The sequence below is a fragment of the Clarias gariepinus genome, chromosome 6 (assembly GCF_024256425.1).
Source record: "Clarias gariepinus isolate MV-2021 ecotype Netherlands chromosome 6, CGAR_prim_01v2, whole genome shotgun sequence".
Lineage (NCBI taxonomy): Eukaryota > Metazoa > Chordata > Actinopteri > Siluriformes > Clariidae > Clarias > Clarias gariepinus.
The window spans coordinates 9,805,577-9,832,376 of NC_071105.1; the positions used below are offsets into that span (position 1 = coordinate 9,805,577).

At 35.1% G+C, this 26,800-nt stretch overlaps 2 protein-coding genes across 2 annotated transcripts in view; one reads left to right on the forward strand and one right to left on the reverse strand.

Annotated features, from left to right (window-relative positions):
• The window catches only part of adcyap1r1b (adenylate cyclase activating polypeptide 1b (pituitary) receptor type I), a 33,667-nt gene extending 18,982 nt beyond the window's left edge, over positions 1-14,685 (forward strand). Inside the window, exons 4-14 of the mRNA XM_053499293.1 lie at positions 4,815-4,925; positions 5,035-5,135; positions 7,650-7,747; positions 8,196-8,328; positions 9,141-9,294; positions 9,376-9,436; positions 9,533-9,602; positions 10,967-11,058; positions 11,165-11,294; positions 12,063-12,104; positions 13,450-14,685. Coding sequence (XP_053355268.1) covers positions 4,815-4,925; positions 5,035-5,135; positions 7,650-7,747; positions 8,196-8,328; positions 9,141-9,294; positions 9,376-9,436; positions 9,533-9,602; positions 10,967-11,058; positions 11,165-11,294; positions 12,063-12,104; positions 13,450-13,638 — 1,181 coding nt within the window. The 3' untranslated portion in view covers positions 13,639-14,685. The remainder of the gene's footprint in view (positions 1-4,814; positions 4,926-5,034; positions 5,136-7,649; positions 7,748-8,195; positions 8,329-9,140; positions 9,295-9,375; positions 9,437-9,532; positions 9,603-10,966; positions 11,059-11,164; positions 11,295-12,062; positions 12,105-13,449) is intronic.
• Positions 14,686-22,211: 7,526 nt separating this feature from the next.
• ghrhrb (growth hormone releasing hormone receptor b) overlaps positions 22,212-26,800 on the reverse strand; it is a 59,814-nt gene continuing 55,225 nt past the window's right edge. The window contains exons 9-13 of the mRNA XM_053498897.1: positions 25,771-25,840; positions 25,568-25,659; positions 24,451-24,580; positions 24,198-24,239; positions 22,212-23,270 (exon numbers count right to left, since the gene is read on the reverse strand). Coding sequence (XP_053354872.1) covers positions 23,088-23,270; positions 24,198-24,239; positions 24,451-24,580; positions 25,568-25,659; positions 25,771-25,840 — 517 coding nt within the window. The 3' untranslated portion in view covers positions 22,212-23,087. The remainder of the gene's footprint in view (positions 23,271-24,197; positions 24,240-24,450; positions 24,581-25,567; positions 25,660-25,770; positions 25,841-26,800) is intronic.

Consider the following 26,800-nt stretch of genomic DNA (forward strand, 5'->3'; position numbering starts at 1 on the left):
AGGGAATTGTATAGGAAGCATGTGTGTTTTGAGTTAAGCAAATAAAAAGCAAAGCCACCAAAAAAGAATGAGATGTATGTACCACAGTAGGTAATGCAGGGTAACCGAATATGCAGTGTGTCATAACAAATAGGTCTGACTAGCTGTATGTAGGTGGCACGGTGGCATAGTTTTTAGCACTGTGGCCTCGCACCTCTAGGGGCATGGGTTAGATTCCTGCCTCGGGTCTGTGTCTGTCGAGTTCTCCCCGTGCTTGGTGGGTTTCCCCTCTGGTTTCCACCCATAGTCCAAAATCTTGCATTTTCTCCCACAGCCCAAAGACATGCAGATAAGGTTAAGTGGCGTCCCCAGATTGCCCATAGTGTGTGTGTGTGTGTGTGTGTGCCCTGCGATAGGTTTTTTACCCTGTCAAGGTTGTACCCCAGCTCAGACAATAGGCTCCTGGCCCCCATCATGTCTTGCTGGTAATAAAAGAGCTCGTTGCTATAGCCCTCTGAAAGTAGAGAAAACCTGGTATTTCCTTGTTTTTCCACAGAAAGGAAAATATTGCAAATTCGTGTGTATTTACTTCAGAACATGATAATAGACTTATCTGATGTCTATGAGAGGCTCCATTGCAAAGATGCACAATTACCCTTTGTTGCTAGCCACACATTTGTGTCTTGTGTAATTAACAAAGCTTTGTAGAGAGAAGACAGGATTTGCAAAATTAGAGTTAATACCATTTGGGACTGACTAAATGCTCATCTGGCTTCCAGGAATCGCAAGTCACTCTAACGCTTGTACATGTACATCTCTGTAGAATTTAACTGCCATACAAACTGTCCGGTTTTTCTTTTTCTTTTCTGTTATTTTTTAATTCATAAATTGGTTTCCTGAATATATTGCCATTAAAAGTGTTTTATTGATGGCGTATAATAGATGAAAGATAAACTCTGTACTAATACCGTATGATGGTTTACAGGCACAGCCCATTATGAGACAAATGCCAATTACATTTCACTTTCTGTTGGCTTCTCGGTGCCTGCTGTACATTCCTGTTTGTATAAATACTGGCTCCTTCCTGTGACGACATGTGATCAGCAATAAAAAATTAATACAAATAAATTGTTTCCCATACAGTGGAAAGGAACTGATATGGTGTCATTCACAGGCACTGAGTGGCCGACGAGATATTGACTTCATGTTGAATCAGAAAACCTGATAAGACAGTTGTTGATTGACATGTCGCTCTTTCTCAGTTACGCTTTCTATCTGAATGGATGTCTGCTGAAGGTTTGAGAGATGTAAATGTGTAAATGGGAAATTCAGCTGCCCTAGAAATAAATTATTACTGTTATTAGTTTAAAGCAATGCATAAACATATTACTAACTTTAACTCCTACATGCACTAACATACTGTATGCTCTTTCATAAACTGTACGAGCATATGTAAGTACATGTAGGTGTTGAAACTGCATTAGGGAAGAGATGCCAAGGCGATGTTACGGAAAAATATGCATCATTTAAAGACCTGACATTTTATGGTTTGTGTGATGGATAGTGCGTGATGTAAATTGGAAGTGCAGAACGTAATGGTGAGTAAAATTTATGTTTATCCATATACAGAGGATAAACTACCTGATGCCTGATACCTGCAAGACACTCCTTTATGTACATCATGAGGCAAATGTTAGATATGTGCTGCTAAATAGATTCTTCTAATAATGCTGTTGGTCAGTATATGAACTGAGATTTACACCACAGCACTGTTGAAATTTTTGGTTCGGACTGGTCAGAGGGTCTTGATTAATTTTCATAACAGAAGCTCTAATTATAGAGCTCTAATTTGTAGCTCGTATCGTTCAGGCTATAAATTATATATATAATATGTATCATATAATATGATGGCGTACTGCGCATGTACCAAACTGTGGGCGCGTCCTAAATTGACCACTGGACAAAATTTAATGAAACTTAAGAAGAATCTGTCTGCCTGAAGTTTAGCCTGCACCATAGATGAAATGAAAATGTTGAGTAAAAGCGATGTTATAAACATTTATGTGCTGAATTTATTAATCTTCTTTAAAATAATCCACTAATAAGCTACTCGCTCAATGTAACAGTTGTACTGCTGAAATAACAGCGCTAAAGTGATATAAGTGAATTTAATGCACTGGAGTCGTTTTAAGAAAAATCTTTATATGATCTACTTTTTCTATTTCTTATTTTTGCTTCACTCTCCCATTACCGAAATGGAAGTGTATTTGGCTAACTAAAGAAGTATAACTTAGTGTAAACTAGGCATAAAAAACTCAACCTTACAATTTTCATTTTCATTGAAAAGCTGATCAGCTTATTTTTAGTTTTAGCCGCATACAGTAGCTATTTCTACAAACTCTTTAACCACCAATAAATGGAACTTATGCTCTGTGTTGCTGATTGAAGAAGCTTTTGTCACTATTGCATCCTTGAGCAAGACCCATACTGTACAACCCAGCCCCTGAATACAGTACTGGTTCCAAATAAGCCCGGTTAGAAAATGGGAGGGTTGCAACAATGACCAAATGATTTATTGTGGCAACCTCTATTATAAATTGGAAAGTAAAAGAAGTCCCAAAAAATAAAGTTATAATAGGAAAAACTTGTTGACTTTTCTAACATTATAAAATAACAAAACATTTGTATTAAATACAGATGTAATAATTCACAAATGGCTGTTATAAGAGGAATAATGTTGGCACATGTGCTTTTGTCATAGTAACTCTGCTCACTGTCATTGATCATTTTCTCATAAACAGATAGTAATTTTGAATAGTAAACCATAATTAGCTTCTGCTCATACAGTAATTCATTGTTGCTTTGTATGGGTAAAAGGAAAGAAAGGGAAAGTAAAAAATACAGAAAAATTCTAAAGGTCTATAGTCAATGTTCACCCATGCAAGATGAACATTACAATAGCCTTTAACTAGAGGCAGGAGAGAATAATATAGCTAATTGATTATCCATATACGGACGCCTTTAATTCCGAGCAACGCAATGCAAAGACAAAAATAATGATTTAAATTTAGTGTTCTAGTAAACACAAACCTCAGTCCTGTGTCATCACAACATGACACTTGATTTTTTTCTAATTTAAAGTCATACATCCCCACTTTCAATTTTTGAAAGTCTGGCTCAGTAAAGCATCCTGAGACCATTCATGTGTGGGGGTTGTTTTTCTGCTAAGGAAGTGGACTCACTCACAATTTTGCCTAAGAACACGACCATGAATAAGGAATGGTACTGTACAAGAACATCCTCTAAGAGCAACTTCTCCCAACTATCCAAGAACTGTTTGGTGAAGAACAATGCCTTTTCTAGCATGCTGGAGCTTCTTGTTATAGGGCAAAAAGTGATAACTTAGGGAAATATTAACGAACAAAACATTGAAATATTGGATCCATGGCCAGGAACCTCCCCAGACCGTGATCCCATTAAGAACTTGTGCTCAATGCTCAAAAGATGGTTGGACAACCAAAACCCCACTAATTCATTTCACTGATTATGCAAAAACAGGCTGCCATCAGTCAGAATGTGGCCCAGAAGTTGATTGACAGCGAGCCAGCGAGTTTGCATAAACTTAATGTAGTTGTCAATAAAAGCCTTTGACACTTATGAGATGCTTGAAATTATACTTCAGTACACCATAGCAACATCTGACAAAGAGATCTAATAACACTAAAGCAGCAGACTCGAAGGTTTTGACTGCAGCTGTTCTGTATGAGTTATACAAAACACTGTCTGTGTATCTATGTTTGAAAAGAAGAACTGCTGTCTTTTTAAATTATTGAATTCTTTCAGTTTCCTCTGTTTGCTTTTCCTTTTTTCTGTTGCACTTTTACTACAGATTTGAGTTGTTTAGTATAGTATCGTTATCGTTAGTTATTGGTGGGAAGATGATGATGATGATAACTCACTCCTCTGTATATAAAAAGCGATCGATGAACCTTGAGATGGTTGAAAACTTTTTTGCGGTCGCTCTAATTGACTGAAAGCTTTGCAAGCAGCAAAGTAATTGTGACAGGAGCTCGTTGTGATGCTCGATGGATTGGAGCGATGCCGACGGGGGATTGGTCACTTATTGGTGTGAATTGAAATTGAGGCACCTTTTCCCCATGTATTCCTCTGTGGTGCAAAACTCAAAAAGATCTCTAGGGGGATGACAGAGATGAAATAAGCATCACAGTATATTTGAGTATATTTGATACTTGATAGACATTTTAAAAGCTTTGAATATTAAAATGCCCTGTCACAAATATAGCCTTAATATGTATTAAATGCAGAAAGATTGCCTGCAGATGGAGAACTATTTCTGTCACTTATCCGCATGTCTTCTTTAAAATAAAGACAATCTGTCACATAGATATAATCATTACTGGTTATATGTTTTTTGGCTTTTTTTTAAAGTCCTTTATGGAATGTGGTCCTGCTTTTCTGTTTACTGTTACTTATAAGCAAACATTAATTAATTAATTAATTAATTAATTAATTAATTAATTAATTAAGAAAGATCACACACACTGATCACTTTATTCGAAAAATGACTTCATCTAAACATCCAGGATTCTATGAATTCGTCTCAGCAACCAAACCGTTTCCATCTGGAGAAACAATATTCACTAGATGTGTTTCTAATTTTGCCCCAAAAACCTATAACATGATACTTGATTTGTTTCTGATTTAAAGTCATACATCCCCTCTTTCATTTTTTATCCGGCTCAGTGTCACAATTCACACTTTTCTGTTTGTCTGTCTATATTTAGAAGTGATGAGTGTGTTTCTTTCACCTCCAGTGTGTAGCTGGATGTGGGACAATCTGACATGCTGGCAGCCAGCAAGATTAGGTGAAGTTGTGTGGATGCCCTGCCCTGAACTCTTTGAGGTCATGAATGAAGAATATGATGGTATGTGACAGCTGTTAATGACTTCAGTCTGCCAAAATGACCAGTTGATCTTTGAAAGCGACGAACATTTGTTTGACATGTTAACTATTAAGTCTGTTATGTGTTCTAGAGTTTGAAAAGGTGAGCCGTAACTGTACTGAGTATGGCTGGTCAGATATGTTCCCTCATTATTTTGATGTCTGCTTTGATGACAACAGAACTAGTATTCTGGTAAGCCTTACTGTATATAACATGCGTAGGGGATTGTTATGTTTCAAGCATGCATGTGAATGCACAAGTGTCCCCAACTTATCATTTTAAAATCTGTTCATTATTCATTTGAAATTATGTTGAGCATCACTGTACAGGTCCATGTGTATGAACTGTTACTATAGAAACTATACTGCATAAGAATGAGTGCATTAATATTAACCTATCATTCCCAGTACACCTGGAGCTACTGACTGATTTAGACAAAACAAATGCACACTTTCTCACTGTTAACTGTATCAGATTCACGCTTTCTGCTGCACTTTGTTAAAACATAGAATATTATAAAATCAACTGCATTAAGTGATTGTAACTGATGCAAACAATGAGATATTATTAGTTGGCTCATCAGCAACATACATTCTGTGTAAAGCAAATGTCTTGTCTTATGTTCAGCACCATGCTCCTTGTGTTCTACAAAACACTTGTACAAGTAGGCGTTCAAGTCAAACCAGGACTTTTAGTTGTGCAGAATAACAACATGGTTATGAAAGTAAAAAAAGCTACCTTTATTTCTCTGTATAGTCCTCTGCTACATGAATGCACTTCTCCCAGTTTTTCACTAGTCCATGGATTCTGTCTCCAACAAGGTAGAAAGTTTACTTAGCCATGATTGGACTGCCTGCTTCATGTCACCACTACTGGCTTTCAAATAGCTCTTTTAAGTCTTAATCCTTTTTATACCTTCAGTCAAGAAAAAATTCCTCACAAGTGAATATATAAGTGGTTTCCCCCAAAATTTACTTCAAATATATTTTAGAGAGGCGTTCAAGTCAAACAGGGACTTTTTCAATCGTGCAGAATAACAGAACACAGTTCTGAGAGTAAAACTTTATTTGTTTCTCTATAAAATCCCCTGCTACACTAATGCACTTCTCCCAGCGTTTCACTGGTGCTTGTGTTTTGTCACTATGCCAGAGCCATGATCAGACTGCCAACTTCGTGTCCGAAATGCTGGCCTCCCAGGAACTCACCCATGTAGAAATGGCTTGTCAGGACTGAAACAATCACTCCCATTCTCTGATGCAGTCAATCCTCTGTAACACTGTAACACTGTACCTACTCTAATGTGCATGTGGTATTTGTAAATAATTGTGCGTAATGTTTCCACAGCTTTGGAACCTCGGATTGCGAGTAACGCGGTTTGTGAGCGTTCCGCAAGATGAGCAAAGATTTTTAAGAAAATTTGACTTAAAAATGATCAAGTCTTGGTTTACGAGTACCGAGTATCATGTATCACGCGTGTGCTTCTTTTTTTCGATGCCGAGCGTCACGTGATCACAACTGAGCCAATGGTTTTTCTCTCTCTTGCGCTGCGGAATTGTGGGTAATCGTCTCCCCTGCTGGGTCTTAGTGTGCGTCTCTTACTGGTGTTATCAACCTCCATGCACGCGTGTACTGTTTACTATAACACTGTGACCACGTATGTGCGTGTAAAACATCTTTTATTTTGTGTTTTTTTATGCGTGTGTGTACTGTGTGTGCGCAAAAGAAAGTCTGATTAGAGAGGTTAAAGATCCCTTTTCTCTCTCTCTCTGGGTCAGCATGCCATTATGTGTGCGCGCGCGTAATTTGACACTGTGCCCCTCACACACACCATCATCACCTCGTCTTCACAAACACGCACACACACACACACACACACACACACACTTTGCTCTACACAAAAACACTGCTCCTTCGCGATTTTTTTCAAAGGTACAGTGCAGGTAATTTATTATTATTTTTTTTACTTTACTTTACAATTCCAATTTAATTCCAATAGCGTGTGCTCATGCGAGAAAGTGTGTGTGTGTGTGTGTGTTTGTGTGTGTGAAACTTAAATAAGAGAGGAAGAAGTGTTACTGTGTAAGACGAGAAGGGGGAGGGGCTGATTCCTTTAGCTTCACACACACACACACCACACACACACACACACACACACATAAACAGAAACTCTTATCTGTCGGGATTTGTTTTTACTAAAGTGCAGGTTAATTTGTTTTATTTTTACTTTATATTTTGTATTAATTATTTTTATGTCTGTATTTTTTTTGGCTGTGGAACAAATAATATAATTTCCGTTATTTCTTATGGTAAAAAATTCACTTTGATTTACGAGTGTTTTGAAATACAAACTGGCTTCCGGAACAAATTGTGCTCCTAATCCGAGGTTCCACCGTATTTAAATGTTTTACTGCAGATAAGGGTCTCATACGTTACTGTGCTTGAACTCTTTTGTACAGGCAGTTTTGTGCCTTCATTCACAGAAATTTTACAAGTCTCAGTTTGACTTGAACGGCCCTCAGTATGTGTAAATTATTTACCCCAAATAACTCAACAATTAAAATTAGCCAACTTTACATTTAAACCATTCTCTTCTATTTACTATGATAAATGAGCCCCACTTCTATTAAAAATACCCTGTTTTATATATAATGCATGTAATACTGCAGATTTCAAATGTACACACTTATTATTGTGTCTTCCCTTTAGGACAAGTACTATGTGTCTGTAAAAGCTCTGTACACAGTGGGCTACAGTACGTCTCTGGTGTCTCTCACCACTGCCATGGTGATCCTCTGCTGGTTCAGGTGAGAGATCAGAAAAGCACCCACAAGATGAAAAAAGATACTATGTTTAGTATTAACACCAATTAACACTACTACTGTTACTACTGTTACTACTATAGTATTACTACAAACCAGGGCCGGGGGTAGCTCAGTGGTTAAGGCATTGGACAACGGTTCGGAAGATCCCAGGTTCAAACCCCACAGGTTGCCACTGTTGGGCCCTTGAGCAAGGCCCTTAACCCTCAACTGCTCAGATGTGTAATGAGAAAAACCTTTACTACCATGGTTTAGACTATTTGTCATAATCACAGCAGCACATGTCCCAATGAAGCAGCTAAACATCTATTGTCATTCACAACAACACAGATCAAACGAGTCAAACGAAAGACACGCTGAATCTGTAATGTTGGCGGTGGATAAATTTAGTTTAACATTCTCGGCACTTGTGACTTGTTATTTTTCCACACAGGAAGCTTCACTGTACCAGGAACTTCATCCACATGAATCTCTTTGTGTCTTTTATTCTGAGAGCCATTTCAGTTTTCATTAAAGATGGAGTTCTGTATGCTGAGGAAGACAGCAGCCACTGTTTTACACATACTGTGAGCCACACACACACACACACACACACACACACACACACACACACACACACACCTTTATTCACTGGCTTTTTTAATATGTTGGATAAAAAGTGAAATACACCACTGGGATCCATAAAACAAAGCAAACAATATGCAGTTATTTAAGGATTAGATCACTGCTGATTTGGGATTTAGTTTTAATTGGGAAGAATATGATCATGATTATGAAGGCAGGCATTGTGGTTGTTGCTTGTAAATTCAGTTAATGTAAAATAAAAACAAAAACAAAAATCATTCTCAGTTTCGAAATTCTCACTTATCATCTATACTGTATTTATAGTCATGGGGGGCCTGGAGCCTATCCCAGGGCACTTAGGGCATGAGGCGAGGTACACCCTGGATGGGGTGCCAGTCCATCACAGAGCACACACACACACACACACACACACACACCGAATCGGGAATGCCGATTAGCCTAACCTGCCTGTCTTTGGACTCTGTGGAAGGAAACCAGAGTTCCCAGAGGAAACCCACCAAGCATGAGGAGAACATGCAAACTCCATGCACACTGACCAGAGGTGGGAACCCAGTGGGTCTTGGAGGTGCAAGGCGACAGTGCTAACCACTACGCCACCGTGCCACCTGTTCTGAATTTGTATTCACCTTAAATGATTATACAGTACATATTCTATTAGTGTAAAAACAAACAATAATAGTGATAGCAAAAGTTTAAGAAATCAAAACACAATGTCAAACACAGATGCATGCAGTTTGTTGCTTTGGTGATATAATGAAAAATATTTGAAAATGTGTTTTTTTTTCTGTTGCAGGTTGAATGTAAGGCAGTAATGGTGTTTTTTCACTACTGCGTTTTGTCAAACTACTTTTGGCTGTTCATTGAGGGACTGTACCTCTTTACCCTGCTGGTGGAGACCTTCTTTCCAGAGAGAAGATACTTCTACTGGTACACCATCATCGGCTGGGGTGAGCTAAAAGACGACCACAGCATAGGATTATTCAATAATTAAAATATTTGTGACTTATTCAGTATAATCTTTGAACCAGGGACCCCAACAGTGTGTGTGACAGTCTGGGCGATGCTTCGGGTTCATTTTGATAACACTGGGTGAGATATATGACATAATGCTTAACAATATAAACATTTTACTGCTCAAGATAAATAAAAATAAATAATGATGGTTTTTGTGAATAAATGGTTTAGATGTTGGGACATAAATAACAATTCTGCCATCTGGTGGGTGATAAAGGGACCTGTGCTGGCTTCCATTATGGTATGTAATAAAAACACTATTGATTTTTTGTTGCACTTTTATGGAGCAAATATTCATAAAACATAATTCGAGTGTTTATTTCATGCTGTTCTAACTAGGTTGATAGTCATTTATTTGGATGCTAATGCTAATGCTGTGCTATTAGTGTGTCGATTATCATGTTACTTGATAATGCTCTGTGCATTATTAGAATGCAAATATTATAGTTATTAACAATTATAAACACATTATAAGCATTGTATTATAGTCATTTAGTTCCAGACAAGAAAAACACATTATTTCGGTTTGAACATATTAGTATGAATTATGGCATCATTATTTTTATTTGTGAGGGGCGTTCAAGTTAACTCGGAACTTTTGATTGTGCAGAATAACAGAACACAGTTGTGAGAGTAAAAACTACCTTTATATAATTCCAGCTACACCAATGCACTTATCTCAGCGTTTCAATAGTGCTTCCATACCACTAAAGTAGAAAGTCTTCTTAAAACGTCAAAGGCATGATGTGTACAGTTCCCACAGCCTCTTCTGCAAGTTAGCGGCAAGTTATCCATGAATTTTTAAGTATCAGAGGTTCCACTCACTGACCATTCACAGGAATAAGTGCAGTGGACTCCAAGGTACCTCGGCTGCGCTTGTTATTCACAGTTCTACAGCCTTCTTTAAAATGTTTCCTGCGGCTAAGAGTCTGATCACAGTACTGTGCTTGAAGTTTTTTGTAAATGTCAAGTTTTATGCTTTTATTCACCAAATTTCACAACAAGTCCTGTTTTGATTTCAGTGCCCCTCATATTTAATTATAGCTATTTATAACTCATTATGTGTTATGTATAATGTTAAATGGTGTAATGACATACATACAGCAGACTAGGTTTCTGTCCCTCTTGGGTTGAGTTGAAGCCATACTGTACATGTGTGTCGTTGCTACTTTTGTAATTGATCTATAGTTACATTTTTCCATGTTGCATTTAAAATTTATAGAAAATCGCAAAAACCTCTAACTTTTTTGCAGCTTATCTGTACCGAAGAATAATTTGATATTCCCACTTTACTTGACGCAATAACTGATGCCATTTTAAATGTTTTGTACTTGCTAGCAAATAGTACTTTACTATGATTAAAAGTGACACTTGTAGTACTCTATGATTATGAGAATATCAGGTCATTTCTTATACACATTAAAAACAACGCTTGTTAGTTTTCTTTCAATTCTTACAGAAAATCAGTAACAGCTTACAAAGAATTATGAGTACACTCTTTAAAAATATGGGTTTCATAGAAAGTTTTTTTTTTTTATTGTTATAAGTTCTGTTTTATTAAAGAAAAACAATACACCTTATTTACCTAGGATATTTACATTTCAGATCAACTTTATCCTCTTTATTGGGATCATTATTATCCTTGTTCAGAAGTTGCAGTCTCCTGATATAGGAGGCAATGAATCCAGCATTTACTTGTAAGTGTATGTTGTATGTGATTATCTCACTTTTGATCTCGAGTGTCTTTGCATAATGCCTGTGCGTTAGTTTGCTGACATTATGGATGTACTGTGTAACCGGCAGACGCCTTGCTCGGTCCACTCTCCTGCTCATCCCTCTCTTTGGTATCCACTACACTGTGTTTGCTTTCACTCCTGAGGATGTCAGTAAGAGAGAACGGCTTGTGTTTGAGCTGGGTCTTGGCTCTTTCCAGGTACTACCTCTTTTGCCTTTGCTTGGTTACACAGGAATATTTGCTTAATGTGGATTCTCTATTTGAAGTAGCTTTCAGTTGAAGTTTGTTCAGCACAATATTAGTTGGTGTGGAGTTTCAAAAACTGATGGGTTTTTTATGATGTACTGGAAAATATGCTATGTATTATATTTACTCCAATATATTTCAATATTTAGTTGAATATAATGTATTATACCACAGCAATGTTAGAAGTTTAAATCTGAGTGTTTAACATGGATTACATTATATTGATATAGCAGTTCTAATTTCAATTGGCGAAAATATATTATTGCTTTAATACGCAAAGAGTTTTGTAGTGAACAATTTTTGGTGATAGAAACAACTATATAAAAAAAAACAACCATAAAAAACACATGATTGTGTGTATTAGTGCTATTTCTTTGCCTTTAAGACTCGATTTCAAATTTTTCACTCAGTCATGTTTTTAAAAATTAACTTCCTATGATTTCATTATATTACCTTTTTTGTGCTGAAAAAATATATATGTGTCACTCTATCCTGCACAATCCTGTGCCCTATACAGTATATGTTTATTTAAAAAAACAAAAAACAAATAATAGCTAATATTCTCCGAGCTTTAAACATAGCTAAAACAGTCAACAATCACGATAATCGTGCTCAATTATAAATAAAAATCAATTGTAATTATCAGAGGTTACTGTAGTATAAGAGCCAAAAAAATAAAAGTCCTCTGGGAGTGCTGATGGAAAAACTGTCTTTTCTCAGGGCTTCGTGGTTGCTGTCCTTTACTGCTTCCTAAACGGAGAGGTAAGTCTTGGTGTAACAAGTTCACTTTTGGTTTTGAAAGTAGCATCGACAGACATTGACCTCAGTCAGCAAGACACATACTTACATCACATTATAACCACCACCAGTGACCTGAGCAACACTGATCACCAACTATAACAGCAAACTGGTGACAGGATCAGAGCTGGCCATGAGAGAAAGGAACTCCAGCTACACAGCTTCAATATATGATAAATTCCCAAGATCCAGTCCTTAACCCAACGGCACTCATTCATTGCCAGTGTCGCTGTGCCAGACACCCCTAGAGGCCCTGTAGAGCCAAACACTGAGCAGCTAGAGCAATTCCAGGGGCACAAGGGGAACCCAAAACCTAGGTGGTTTTAATGTAGATGGGTTGAATATTATGGGTGATTTGTTTATAAATCTGACCTAAACTAATGTGATGAAATGATTATAGATGATTCATTTATAAAACATAAAAGTGCTGTACTGTTGTGTGCAATATAACATTCATTTTAAACTTATTTTGTAAGTAAAAAAAAAAATTCCTAACAAAATTCTGCACTAATATAAGTAAAAGTGTTCTTATTTTTTGAAAGAATGACGCTCCAGGAGAAACTATCCTACTTTTTCAGTATCACGTCTTGGCCAAAGTCAGAAACAAACGTTGCTTGTACTGTTGTTATGATTTGGATGTGTATCCATGGTAACATTTTTACTTAAAAGCTTACCCTCTTTTCCCAGGGCCCAGAAGCACTTTTTTGCGTGGGGTCAATTAGAGCAGAATAAACAGAAATAACCTAATATAAACCATGAAAGAACAGTCAGAACACCCTCCTAACTGGTTGATTACTAGCTAAACATGAGTGTCAGGTTTAGGTCGGATGAAGACACGGCATCACGGCATAAGTGCAGATGTGAGGACTTAAATAAAAGAAACAAAGAACAAAAAACAAACAAAAAAAGAGCTATACATTGAATAGCAATGACCAGAGTGAAAAACCGATCTCAAAAGGAACAGCAGCACAGTATTAGTGTTGATGTGAGACAAAAAACAATTGAAGCTGAGACCAGGTACTGTATAAAACACAAAATCAAGGCTCTGAGGTATACTCTGGGAGCTGAAGTCCACATGTGCAATGTGGCGCCCTCCAGGGGTTATCCCAGACAATGTGTTGTGCACATAAATGTAGGATGGATTTCATTTCTGCATGGTACAGTACCGGCCAACCCTGGTAAGATTTACATCAGCGGTATGGAAATATTCCAGCACCAGTGTAGAGATTATGCAAGACATCAGCCATCTGAATTCTGTCTTTCACTTCACAATGCTGCATAAATGACTTTGATAAATTTCTCCTTAAAGGTGCAGTCAGAGGTGAAGAGGAAGTGGCGGAGCTGGACAGTGAACCGTTACTTTGCTGTTGACATGAAGCACAGACACCCATCCTTGGCTAGCAGTGGCGTAAATGGAGGCACGCAGCTCTCCATCCTCAGCAAAAGCAGCTCACAGATCCGCATGTCCAGCCTGCAGGCCGAAACCCCAGCCACATGAGCTGCGGTCTCTCAGATCCACTGAACCCCTCACACCTAGGGCAGTAGTAGTCCAGTTTCTCCTCAGAGACTTGTATGAGCTGACATTGTGTGGGGACAAACTGACACTGCAGGCCATTCACCAGAGCAATCTGTACCTGAACATAAGAGAATTCAATACCTTCAACATGGTCACATGGTCAAGGAGACAAATATTTGTCTCGACGTTTATATTAATGATAGAGTTTCTATGGCTATGAGATCTCAAAGGCATTGTTGTGCCAAAAAATAAAAAAAAACTATTCATTGTGATGATTATTAACACAAACCACTAAATAGTGATGACCTGCTGTATTGACCTGAACCATATTGATGATCAGGAAAATGTTAACTGACCAGATAGGGATGGCTTTATCTAAGAAACTATAAAAAAAAAAATCTCGGATGATACAAAGGGAAACAAACAGGCATGTGCTTCTGTAGACCCTTATGACACATTTTAATCTTCAGGAAAAGGATTTATTTCATCACGTTAAAACTGACTCTAATGGAATTAATGTAGTAGAAATATAAGAAGTAAAAGTGCTACTAATCTGCCAAAAGTATTTTATTTAGAATGTCTTATTGGTATTAGTATTTTACTGAACATCTTTTTCCACATGCTGGTAAATAGCATCTTGGACTTCAGTCAGTTCAAACGGTGAATGTTTATAGTTTTTGATTTGGGACCATTTTTGTGAAACTGAAACATTGTGTAAAAACTCTGACCTCTTATTAGTTTAGAAAACAAAATGAATACCTGCAAACTAAAACTAATACCATACTTTAAATAGTAGAGTTGTGATTTTTTGAGTGGATGCCTCTGATATTTTTTTAAAAGAATTTTCTAAGCAGCAGTTAGTACTGGAAATGTCATTGAAGTAAACAAGCAAAGCACCTCATGATTTTATAAAACTTGTTTGGTTTTTTCCTGTTTACACTTATTTTTCTGTAAATGCTTAATTTGGAAAAAAAAAAAATCATTATGTTGTAAATATATAGTCTTCAGCGTCATTTTGACTATTTTGGACATAACACCCTAATAATATTTTATCAATATCTGTTTTTTTTTAAAATTAATATTAAAATATTATATTATATCAACAAAAAGAAAATCCCTAAAACAAATGAACATCAGTGAATAACTTGTTACTTTTCGTCCTCCAAAGATTAATATTTGGCTATTTGACTTCATATAGCTGGTCCTTCTGTACTTGTGTGCAAAGGCTGTGGAAGCTTTGCAGCTGGATTTGTCAATCCAGATCTCCCCAAACAGGGATACTAAAACTGAGATTTTTTAACAGTGATGTTCAGAAGGTTTATCATGAAAGTGCCTTTTTGCACAAATAAAAGAAAATGTCAATGATAGATAAGATAACTGAACATTATTTAACTGCAAATGCATGAAGCTGTGTGGCTCTAGTGAAGTGCTTTTATTGTAAATAAGTATGTCTGTTTTAAAAAACCAAGAGGCCTTCAGAAAATGTAATTATATTACAATATAAAAAATTATATTGTTTCTCAGTCTTTAGTTAGACATTTTGACCTCTTCAGATAATTCCATTGTAAATAATATAGAAAAATGTGTTTTAAATTGAATAGAAAAATCTTTGTAAAAAGTCTCTTTTTTTATGGTTACAAATATTTCACCTTGATGTTTTTTCAGCCTGCAAAAAGACAGAACATGTGTTTCAACAGAGGATGAAACTAAAAAGAAAGTCCATAAAGTTGTTTTTAGAAATATTGCTAGTTATTTTTTAATTATTTCTATGTACATTATATTTGTGTAAAATGACTATATCGAAGACTGTCTCGTGTTTGCTGGTTTTGTCAGCCTCATTAATGCATACAATTAGCTGTGTTGTAAATCAATTTTAGTTGAACACACTTCAAACTTATTAACAGTTCATATTAGTTTAAATGCAAAACTCATACAATGTCCTCATGCCTTTAAAAGCAACAGTTTCGTTTTATATTAGTTGTGTAAAGCTTAGTTAAATCCTTTGGTTTTGTGCAGGACTAGAACACTAAGTGTAGACTCTGGCCTTTATTTAAACACATCATTAACCATATACCACTCCTAATAAACAATTTGCAAGCAACCTAGCAGATGTATCTTGGTCAAATCCGTGCCAAAATGTACTTTATTGTTATGTGACATTGTTATATATTAATCGCAATAGGAGTGTTATAATACATACAGTATAAGCAATATGTCAATCAATTTTAAGGGCAAGTCTCGTGAGCTATGGTATGTTTTGATATAAGGTTGTGCCACAGGTAACTATTTGCTCTTGGTGTTGATCTACAAGATAAATACAAGATAGAAGTAATAGACACAAGATTGAAGTAGTTATAGTATCAATGTTAAAGAGAAGTGCACTGTAGTGAAGTCGCTCTCTCTGGTTATGAAAAATTGCTGAATTGTGTTACATCTGTACCATGCAATATTGAGTATTATGCTTCTGGTGTTGTATCTAATATGTGTTCAACATGGCTAGTTTAAATTTTTTTTGGTGTTATGTATAATCTGCATATTGCTGATTGTAATCGTAAAACAAATGCATGTCTATTCTGTGGTTTGATGGTTTCTTCTCAAACTGGGTTGTGTCAATGTTTAACAACATTCGTTAGCTGAAAATGAAGCTGTCACACTGAGTATCTGCAAGAAATCTTACTTAGTTGAAAATGTCTGAAAAGGGTCCTGTTTGTAGCACTGATGAGCATCATTGTTGGTGTGAGATTGCATAAATTATTCTGGGAATAACTTACCATTTCACTGTAAAATCCTGACTTCCTGATAATTGCAGGAAGTCACACACACTTAGTCTCACATTAGTATTTCACTAATTATTGAGCACTGGATTGAATTAGCATCACAAAGTGATGACACTAAATGCTGATTTTATGAAAACAGATGAAATATGTGTGAAGACATTTCAAATCTATTTTCATATTCAACAATACCAGCCTGTTTAAACTCGCAAGGTTGATAATAGAAAATAAGAGGCAATACTGAAAATTTCATATCATCAGTGATAAATGGCGTAATTTCTTCTTTTTTTTTCTATTTTTATTTAACATTAACACCACTGCACACATAAGCATTACCTACAGTAAAAAAAAACTGCATATCTGTTGTTGGAATACATAAATAATTACAGAATGAGTTAAGAGTAAAATTTCAAGACAGCAGTGACTGAATAATAATAACTGAAAGTGGATGCAAGACAGAAACCATATTCGTGTAGCTTTTGTGATGGAAAGCTTGCTTATTATTATAGTTTTTTTTCTTTTTAATTTCATCTTACGTTACATCTGCAGTATAATGTCCTTTTATTTCTGATGTGGTAGACTTTTTGTATATTATGACTTTTAAATTACATTAAATGTCTCTGTATATTACCTAAATGTGTGTGGTGTTATAAACAAACCTGATAACACAGAAGGTCCATCAAAGAAATGTAAAGCGAAACAAATCACTAATTCTTCCACTGATTATTGTACCTTAAAAATGAAAGATTTCCAAGTGTGTGTCTGAAAATTATCTTAAGAAGATTCTATAAAAAAAAGGCAATAAAGAGAAAACATGTAAATTGGCCATAGAGGAGAGTCCAACATTATACCATGTGATTTCTTTCCAAGGGGGTTTGTCAAAAAATCATGTATATAATTAATATTAATATAAAGTTTTTTGACCAATTACCTTGATTAGTAATTCTATGTACAGTATGTGTGATTTATTTTTATATTTAGTGTCAATAAGTTAATCTCGCAATGTTTGATCACTTTTAAACACCCTGTGCATAAACAAACAAGCAAACAATCAAAACAACAACAAACATATTATAAAATAAGCACTGAAGAAATACATCCAGTGACAATAAAGCAGATTTGCATTTGGTTCCTTTTTTTAGAATATTTGACGCATATAATATTTGTAGGTATTAATATTTGACTACAATAATATTTGTAGTTATTAATGCTCCAAGGTAAAAAATATAATTATGTAGTTTATAGAGATAATAAAAAAAACTCATAATGTAGTACATTAAGGCAAGCTGGTGAAAGAGACTTTATGTCAGCATTAAGACCAAAGTTACTGGTAGAAAAAGATGAATACAATTATATAACGACAATTTTCAGGTATAACAAATAATATGTTTTAGAAGGGAAAAATTATGTAAGAGCTTTTCACCACTAGTTCAAAAATCCTACTGATCAATTCAACACAAAACAAACAAATACTGTAAATGGTACAGGATCTGTTGATGACCTTAAAGGCAGATTTGAATTTATATAGTAACGTTGCTCCTTATGTTTAAGTATAATTAACAGCTATTGTAAACAGTTGTACATTTTAATTTTGGTCTGACATTTTTGGCACTTAAAAAAAAAATCACCTTTATTTATCCTTATTTCATAATTTTGATCCTCAATATTGTGCAAAATAATATAACAAATTTAAACATTTGTTTTTGTAGCAGCCAGTAAAAAGTATTCGGTCACACAAGTTTTACACACACATGAATTTCACTGCATTAGAAAATTAGACAAATTGCACTCAAATTAGAGTTAATCGTTAGCTGTTGATTCACCAGATCAACAAAAGTAAAAAAAATTAAAAAAATTATAATAATTGAAGGACGAATAAATATAAGCAGACAAGTATAGACAGTCCCAAAAGGACTGGACAGAATAATAGTAAAGAAAACAAATGAGGTCAGAAACTGTAGCAAGGATTAATTTAGACATCACTGTGAATTACAGGTACATCCATTGCACAAAACAGGAAGCAACAGTATTAATAAACATGGGGAAAGAGAAAGATTATTGAAAAACCCAAACCTTATATTCAAGGACAGGGCTGTTCAAATTTCTTTGCCAGTTTCCTCCGTTTGGTGATTTTTTTTTTTTCTCACAGCTGATGCAACTAATCTGTTAATCGCCATTTAATTGCTAGGTTTAGTGGTTAAGGTTAAGTGTTGGTGGATTGCAAACTGTGCTGGACACTGGCCCTCAAGGACTGGATTTAAACAGTCCTTAAATTTACACAGAACATGTATAAAAATCTAATTAAACTTGGATAGCCCTGATGGTTTAATTCTGATCAGTCTGCACAAATGGAGACTATAAAATATGGTGATGTGGGCTAGTGTTTTTCTATAGTCATGCTCATGAAGACCCATCATAAACTCAGGCGTGTACAAAGAGATTTATTCTAAAGGCAGAAATGATTATTTTCTTCCCAAGAGACAAAAGTGGATTTTTCAGCTGGATAATGATCTAAAGCAGTCAGAGCAGCTATGGGATGCAATGCAAAAAAATGAGAATATTTGATGTTGTACTGTGGATAAACTTCAACTGTTACAAAAAATTAAATAAAATTTATACCCAGAGGTGGCTAAAAACTGTAACTGTAAGTAACTGTAACCTTGAATGGAGCTATTATAAAGTATCCAACTTTATTCTTGCCTCTACTGACGTTTCTCACTATTTATTATTTTTCGGAAACATAATTTTTCTTTGATTTATTGGTATTGTTTGCTTGAAAATGGGTCTTTTTTTTGCATTGGCTTAACATGTTGTTTTATAATGCAGTAAAATTCATACCTTTGTAAACATGCACTTTTTCACAAAATATACACAGTCTAACTGGTATTATAAAGATGCTGTATGAAATAATAATAAGAAATAACACAAACAGTAATAAACACAATAATCAAACAGACAAACAATCAATATAAAAGAAATACTGTATTGTTATATGTATATTGTATATAGTTAAAATATACTATTAAAATAACATCCAACATATAAGCAATATTTACATATTTACATTTTTTGATAATATTTTTAACAGACACATTCACCATTATTAGAGTTCTCTCTAGAAAACAGTGTTAAAGAACAACTTTTACAGTTTAGTGCTCCACATTAAGAAATTTGATCAGAAATTATATTCCTGGTTGTACTACTTTCATAGTAAATATAACAGACCATATAGACCATATAGCAATATTCATTCAATAACGACTAAATGGAAATTAAATAGTTTGTATTTTATTTTTTATAACATGAAAAACGCTGAATAATAATGACACTGTCTAATCACGGTCTAATAAAGATCTTTATCACTCACAGGACCAGTTCACTATGCAATATTCACTTCAAATTACTTAAGCAGTTCATTATACAGTAAAATATATATTTTTTAAACAAATACTGAAATAAAGTGGTATTTACAATGATTTAGACTTTGAATAGTTTCAATACAACTAAAAACACATTTAAAGCAGTCATACAATGCATGGACCATCAGACCACTTTAGACTATTTCTGCATTTTGTGTGCATACAAACATAAATCAAGCAATAGCAACAAAGTAAAAAAATAAAATGCCTGATTTTATTGTTGTAGTTATAGTTATATAGCCAGTTATTTATATACACATTTGGACAGATTGCACACATGGCTTAATTAAAGAAAACAGCGCTTGCTCAAGGTACATCTAAAGATAAAAAGCATAATTTGGAGTGAATCAGGGCAACCATAATGCATGTATCAGAAACCTATATACTCTAATAGCTAACCAATGCCTTTGGAAATAGGAAAAACATCAAAAACAGCCACATAAATTGAGTCCTCAATCTGGATAAGTAAGGGCATCTGGTGTAAAAGCTGTGACACATTAAAAGTATATGAGTATGTAACCCATATGAGCTAAATGCTCAAAAGTATAACTATATTCTGCTCAGCCTAAATAAAAAAAAATCTGACCACGTGTATATAAAAAAATAAATATTTCAGGTGAAGAAAAGCAGATAGGGTCAGTAAAGAGACCAGTGCACTAAAGCAATAACACCCATACCAGTGTCACATAACTGCTCATACATACAGTATGTGTCAACTACAAGCCTAAAACAGCTAAAAGTATAACACATTACTAAAACAATGCGACAAACAAATTAACATTTTTAACTGAAAGATAAATTAAAGTGCATGATTTATAAAAATAATTTAAAACATGCCTCTGGAACTAGAACACTAATTATTAGTGATGTAAGGTAGTAGAGCTTAGAGGTGATTATTTCAGCAACAAATAAACACACAACAGATTGATAAACTGAACAAGTCTGGAATCATTTAGAAATAGTATTTGCCAGATAGTTAATGTACATCACTGAAGCAAATTAATCTGACCAATTATCTTCTGTGCAACAAGAAAACATGCAGTATTCTATCTGTAGATGTAAATGAAGGGTAACATTTCGGTATAGGGGATCAAATATACACTGTAAACCCTAATGCTCAAAGTAATTTAACATATTGAGAACTGTTAACTTAAATAATAATAATTAGTTCAAATTAATAAACTTTGATGGGTATTTAGAACTTTGTGGTATTCATGAGTTTGTAGAAAGTCACAGTTACTGTCCCCTTAAAGTTGCACCAACCTAAAATCTTTTAGCTTAGCAGTTTTGTGTTTGACATCAATGCACATGTAAACTGCCCAAGTTGAATTGTTTTGATCAAGATGGTGAATTGGTCTGTCTTTGCATGATGCTGTAAGTATAATCTTTACAAATCTGGATGAAGTGCCTGTCCCAAGCCCAGTTAAAATGGAAGGGCTGCTTCATGAAGGGCATCTGGTGTAAAATCTGTGCCAAACTTGTGTGCGGACCCGTTGCCGGGAGCATGCAAAAGACCAACAACAAATTCGCGACAATAGGAAAATAACCATTACTGTCTGATTCTGACTGATGCAAAGTGAAGTTGCTCTTGCCAACATAAATGTAATTATGTTCCAAAAAAAAAAACATATTTGCAGAAGTGTTTTGTTGTTCTTGTACACTCAATGTTGTGTAATGTCTGCAAAACAAATAGGATCCCTTTAATGCTTACATTTAGGAGTAATTTTCCTTTATCAGTCTTTACTTGTATCTCATTTGAAGTAAATAGGCAAAAAAGCATTAGTCATCATGGTGTGAAACTGCAAACCTCTCCATTCAGGAGACTCTCATATTGCACATACAGCTGCGACTTTATCGCTGACTGGGTACAAAATGCTAACAGAAGAAAGTCCTTCCAAAAATGTCAATTAAACAACAGAACTTTTTTTTTATCCATTTACTCCATATGATGAGCCTTCACCATAAACAGTACTGTGATTTTTTTTTACTATAGAAACGAGAGCACATTAGAATGAGCAGGGCCCGGTTTCCCGATAACGCACACTCTTATCGCACTAAGAAGACTTACAGTATAAGAAATATCTTATGTAACTCCCAAGTTTATTTTCTCATTTAACTAAATCAAATTTCATCATTAAATAAAGAAAAGTCCATCAAGTCATGGATGATGGCTAATGATCAATAAAACATATTTTAAACAAAAAGCAGCAAGCAGCTGGACATCAGGACGGAGAGTGTAAGTACTGTACGGCGTGTTGGCCTGGCAAGTGCAGGTCTGAGCAGGTCAAGAAGCTCCATAATCTGTTGCCTTAGAAGGGAAACTTTGCCACCTCAGGCAAAGTATGAAAAGGGCTGAAGTTTTGCCTAAAGAAAAAATTTACATGAACCATTGGCTCCGCGGACGGCGCCGTCTTCGGTTTAGCACAATAACACTCTTGTAACATTCTGGACGCCACCATGATTACCCATTTATACAATCTTAGCCACTTAAAGCCAAATTGTTAGCCACCTGTTCAAAATAAAAGTGATTGCCAATTTTAATGCATTAGTCATATTATGAAATAAGGCTAATTAAAAGTCACTCTATTATTTCTTATATCAAATAAAATAAAAATCTTAAACAGGCCTACAGTATATTCTATTATTGTTACAACTTTGATAACGTGCCCTAATGTGCTTGCATACACCGCTGATTTATAAAGACTGTTGCACAGTGGTGGCGACTAGCGTCTTGAGCTGAAACAACGCTAAGGGTGAGTTAAGGTTGGTCCAGAACAACCTTACGAACATGTGACTTACCCAAGATATATACCGTTATAAGCGCCATAACGTTAAGAGAGAGGTTAAGGTACAACTTAAGGACTACTTAGCCATAAGAAGCTTTCAGGAAACCGGGCCCAGATCATTATGAGCTTGTGATTTGCCTTGCAATCAGATCACCCAGATCCGCAGTTCTAAAAAAAATTTTCTTCACCACTAACAGATCAGTGGAATAATGTCTATATCTGACCCCTTATATTGTGAAATGTCACCAAATTATGTTCGAATTATGATTGAATCCAATCTATGAATATAATTTGTACTCTTTTATAAAAAATGGCACTATAACTTTAATACTAACACTCTTGGTATGAATGACTTTGTTCATTTTATGACTTTGTCTATATTGTTATTACACTATTATATGGAACAAAACAAAATCCTGTAAAGACAAGAGAGACAGGAAGAGACAATGTCCTCAGACCAGTGAGCTGTTGTTTTTGAGCACAGCTGAAGGCTGCTCCTTAGGGCTGGATTTTTCCAGAACAGAAATCTGAGTGACGGTGCTGCTCTCTGTGGACAGTGTTTGCCTCCGCTTACTGTAACTCATATAACCCTGCATCTGCCATTTCCAAAGTCGCTTCTTCAGCTCCGCTTGCACCTAACACCGCAAACACGCATGCACAAACACACAATTAAATTTTATTAGGAATAATTACTTTTTATAATTTCATTATATTATTCATTGCAAAATCATTTCTAAAATATATCTGTCTTCTATTTTTAAGACACACACTACCGCTCAAAAGTTAGGGATAACTTGTTAATTTCTTTGTTTTCTTTGTCACATATGGAATTAGGTAATTATGTAACAACAACTGTTTGTTGTTGTTTAAAATATGAAAGTCAGCCTTTCTGGAATAGTTCTTGCAAGAACAGTATTGTGTCAAGTGCATTTTTAAAACCCATCAAACACCATGACGAAACTGGCTCTCATAAAGACCTTCCCAGGAAGGCAAGACCAAAACTTCAGTTTTGTTCATTCAGAATTACCATCTTCAGAAACCTTAGATTAAAGCCATTATATATGCTTTACAGATAATGAGTAGCAGATTTATCTCAACATTAACTTTAAAGAAGATTATTGCATAGTTTGGACGCATTTAGCAATGTTTAAGAATGTAGACAAAAATAAAAATCAAAAACGACCATGAAGTTAGAAAGTGATCCCAAACTTTTGAGCGGTAGTGTACATCTACTTCTTACAGGTGCATGACATTGTATGAAAAATAAAGTCATAATTAATTTGCATTAATTCCACATAGTGATACTGATGTGCTGCAAGTGAAAATAAATGAACACTTTTAAAGAAACAAGTTTAAGAATTACTGCAGTAATATTTTTAATATAAATTAGTGTTGTTTACCCACAAGCTACAAAAAGATTCCTGCCACATCACACATCGTGATATACTGTACATCTTTCGGATGAGATTTATAAAATTCTAAAATGTATAAAATTACATTTTAATTAAAGCATTTAAACCTAAATTCAGTTTCATTTAGTCAGTTTACATTTTGTGGCTTACCTCTCCATTGAGAAAACAATATAATAGAGCCACAACAAAACCCTGAAATAAGAGAAAAAGTTAACCATCAAAACATTAAAAATATCAAAAATATTAATAATAAATAAAATATTATCAATATTCACAATATTATACTTCTAAACCAATGTATCCTAATATTAACACAGTTCACCAGAGCACATCAGGTAATCAACCTGTTCAAGCCCGAAGTGCTAATACTACATGTGATCACAAGAGGACAGTGTCTGTCAACCTGAAATGAGCCCAGTCCAAGCTCAATGTAGAGACGAGCGTCCTCCCCTGTGCCCTCTGGAAGGAAGGCAAACACCATGTAATGCATGCCAAAGAGCGGGATCAGGAACAAAGTGGACTTTGCCAGCCTCCTGTAGACACAACAAATCTCAAATCTTTGTGTGTAGTCATTTTTAAATCAGTATGGAATACAGTGTAGTATTATCAAGAATGATTTTCATAATAAATAGACAAGAGTGTGAGTGTATCCTGCAGAGCTACCCTATGTAGGACCTTATGTGCCGTTCTTTAATAAGTTTATCTTTCATGAGGTGGTAATATGCCATGGATGGAACAGACACATTATGTTCTACACATACAATACAGAGCAATGGTCTTAAGTCACCCCTCACATCTTCATATATTGCTTCCAAAGAGCCTTCATTTTCAGTCCAGTCCCTTTACCCGAAAAATTTCACAGTTTTTGTTTGTTAGACCACACAGTGACCTATAAATCATTCAAGTATAAAAACCTATCTAACTTAAGGAATTAACAAGTGAGAAAAAGATGCAGATGATGACAGATGATCAGGCTGATGATTAGTACAGTATACTGGTGATGCTGAAGAATGCTGAGTGGTTGGAACAGACGAGAGGGGAAATGAGGTTGCTGCCAAGGTTTTTACATAAACTACCAATTTTTAAATAGTATTTTGAGGCACTCTGCAGCCTGTCACAGTAAAACATTTGCTCCCTTTTTCTTTAATTTAATCTACACCATTTAATTTAATTTAGTATAAAGAAATGAGTACTATACATTCATACATTTCAATTAGGTAATTGACTGACCTGTTTTATTAGGCTTTAATGTGTATGACGTGGGCTAAGGTATTACAGATTCTAAGCTAAATATAAGACACAAACTGACTCACTGTTTAATTCAATTGTAAATTGCATTTGTAAAAAAGTACAAGGAAAATGGTTTGTACATATCAGTTTTGAATTTTGTATTAAAATGGAAAAAACAGGATTGTCACATCATATTAGATTACACCAATATACCAAATTACATTCAGATAAAAGCAAAAGTAGTCTGGAGGATTTATTTCTTTGTTGTGATAATAGAATTAAGCTCTTACATAAAGTGACTGGTTTCACTGCCTCCAACTCCAGGAGACTTCAGCTTCTCTACAAGTATCCTGATCACGTTGATAAAAATGATGAAGTTCACCTGGACCAGGGACGGTAAACAGGACGTTTTGCAAAACTTCAATATGCATAATGATTTTTAAAGGAAGCCATGCTTTTTGTACATATGCTATACTGTCAATAGTTTACTTACCAGGAGAGATATTGTTATTGGTCCTCTTATAATCCACCAAATGTAGGCAATGTCTAGGTCATCCCAGCACCTTTAACATTACCACACCATGGGAGCAAACACAGAGCCATTTATGAGGAGACACTTCACAATTCAGATCTGGTTGCTGAATGCACTATTTATTCTGACATTCCCCTTTAAAAATATTTTTTTGACCTTTTTCCATTTTACTTTATTGAACTTTCTTACTTCTCATGAAATCCTCTAAGATTTAAATACAATTTCCTTTTTTGCAGAGCAGGACATTTTTAAAATTAAGAAATGTGAGCACAGTTATGATTTAATACTAATACTATGTACAACAGAACAATTTGCAGCCTTAAAATATATAGTCATGCTCAAAAGTCAGTACCCCTTATTTCAATTCTAGATGTTTTTGTTTAAAAACATAATACAAATCATCTAATTATAGTGGATCTTAGTAATAGGCAAATACATTATCAGACAAAAAACAACTTACAGTATAACATTTTAAACCATGCCATTATTTATTTAACAAAAATAAAGTAAAAGAGAAATAAATAAATTGTGGACAATACTGAATACTTCATGTTTCAATGGCTTATACTGTATTTCCACATTTGTAGTTCCATTCTGATGTAGATTTACTTATGTGCTTCAGATTATTGCCCTGTTGCATGTCCAAATTTCTACCAAGCTTTAGCTGTTGGACAGACGGCCCCTAGAATACTCTGGTATACATTGGAGTTTGTTGTTGACTTATTGACTGCAAGGTGTCCAGGTCCTGTGGCTGCAAAACAAACGCAACTTATCACCCCCTCCACTGCCATGCTTGAGGTGTTTCTTCTGAATTTGTGAGGCTTGTAAGATCCGAGATGTATAATAGCTCTTGTTTTTTTTCCTAATCCTCTGAAGATGGCACAGTCTGACCTTGGGGTGAATGTGCTGGGACGGCCAATCCTGTTAAGATTGGCAAAAGCTTTTCACTTGTGAATAATCTTTATCACTGTAGAACTTTGAACTCCAAATT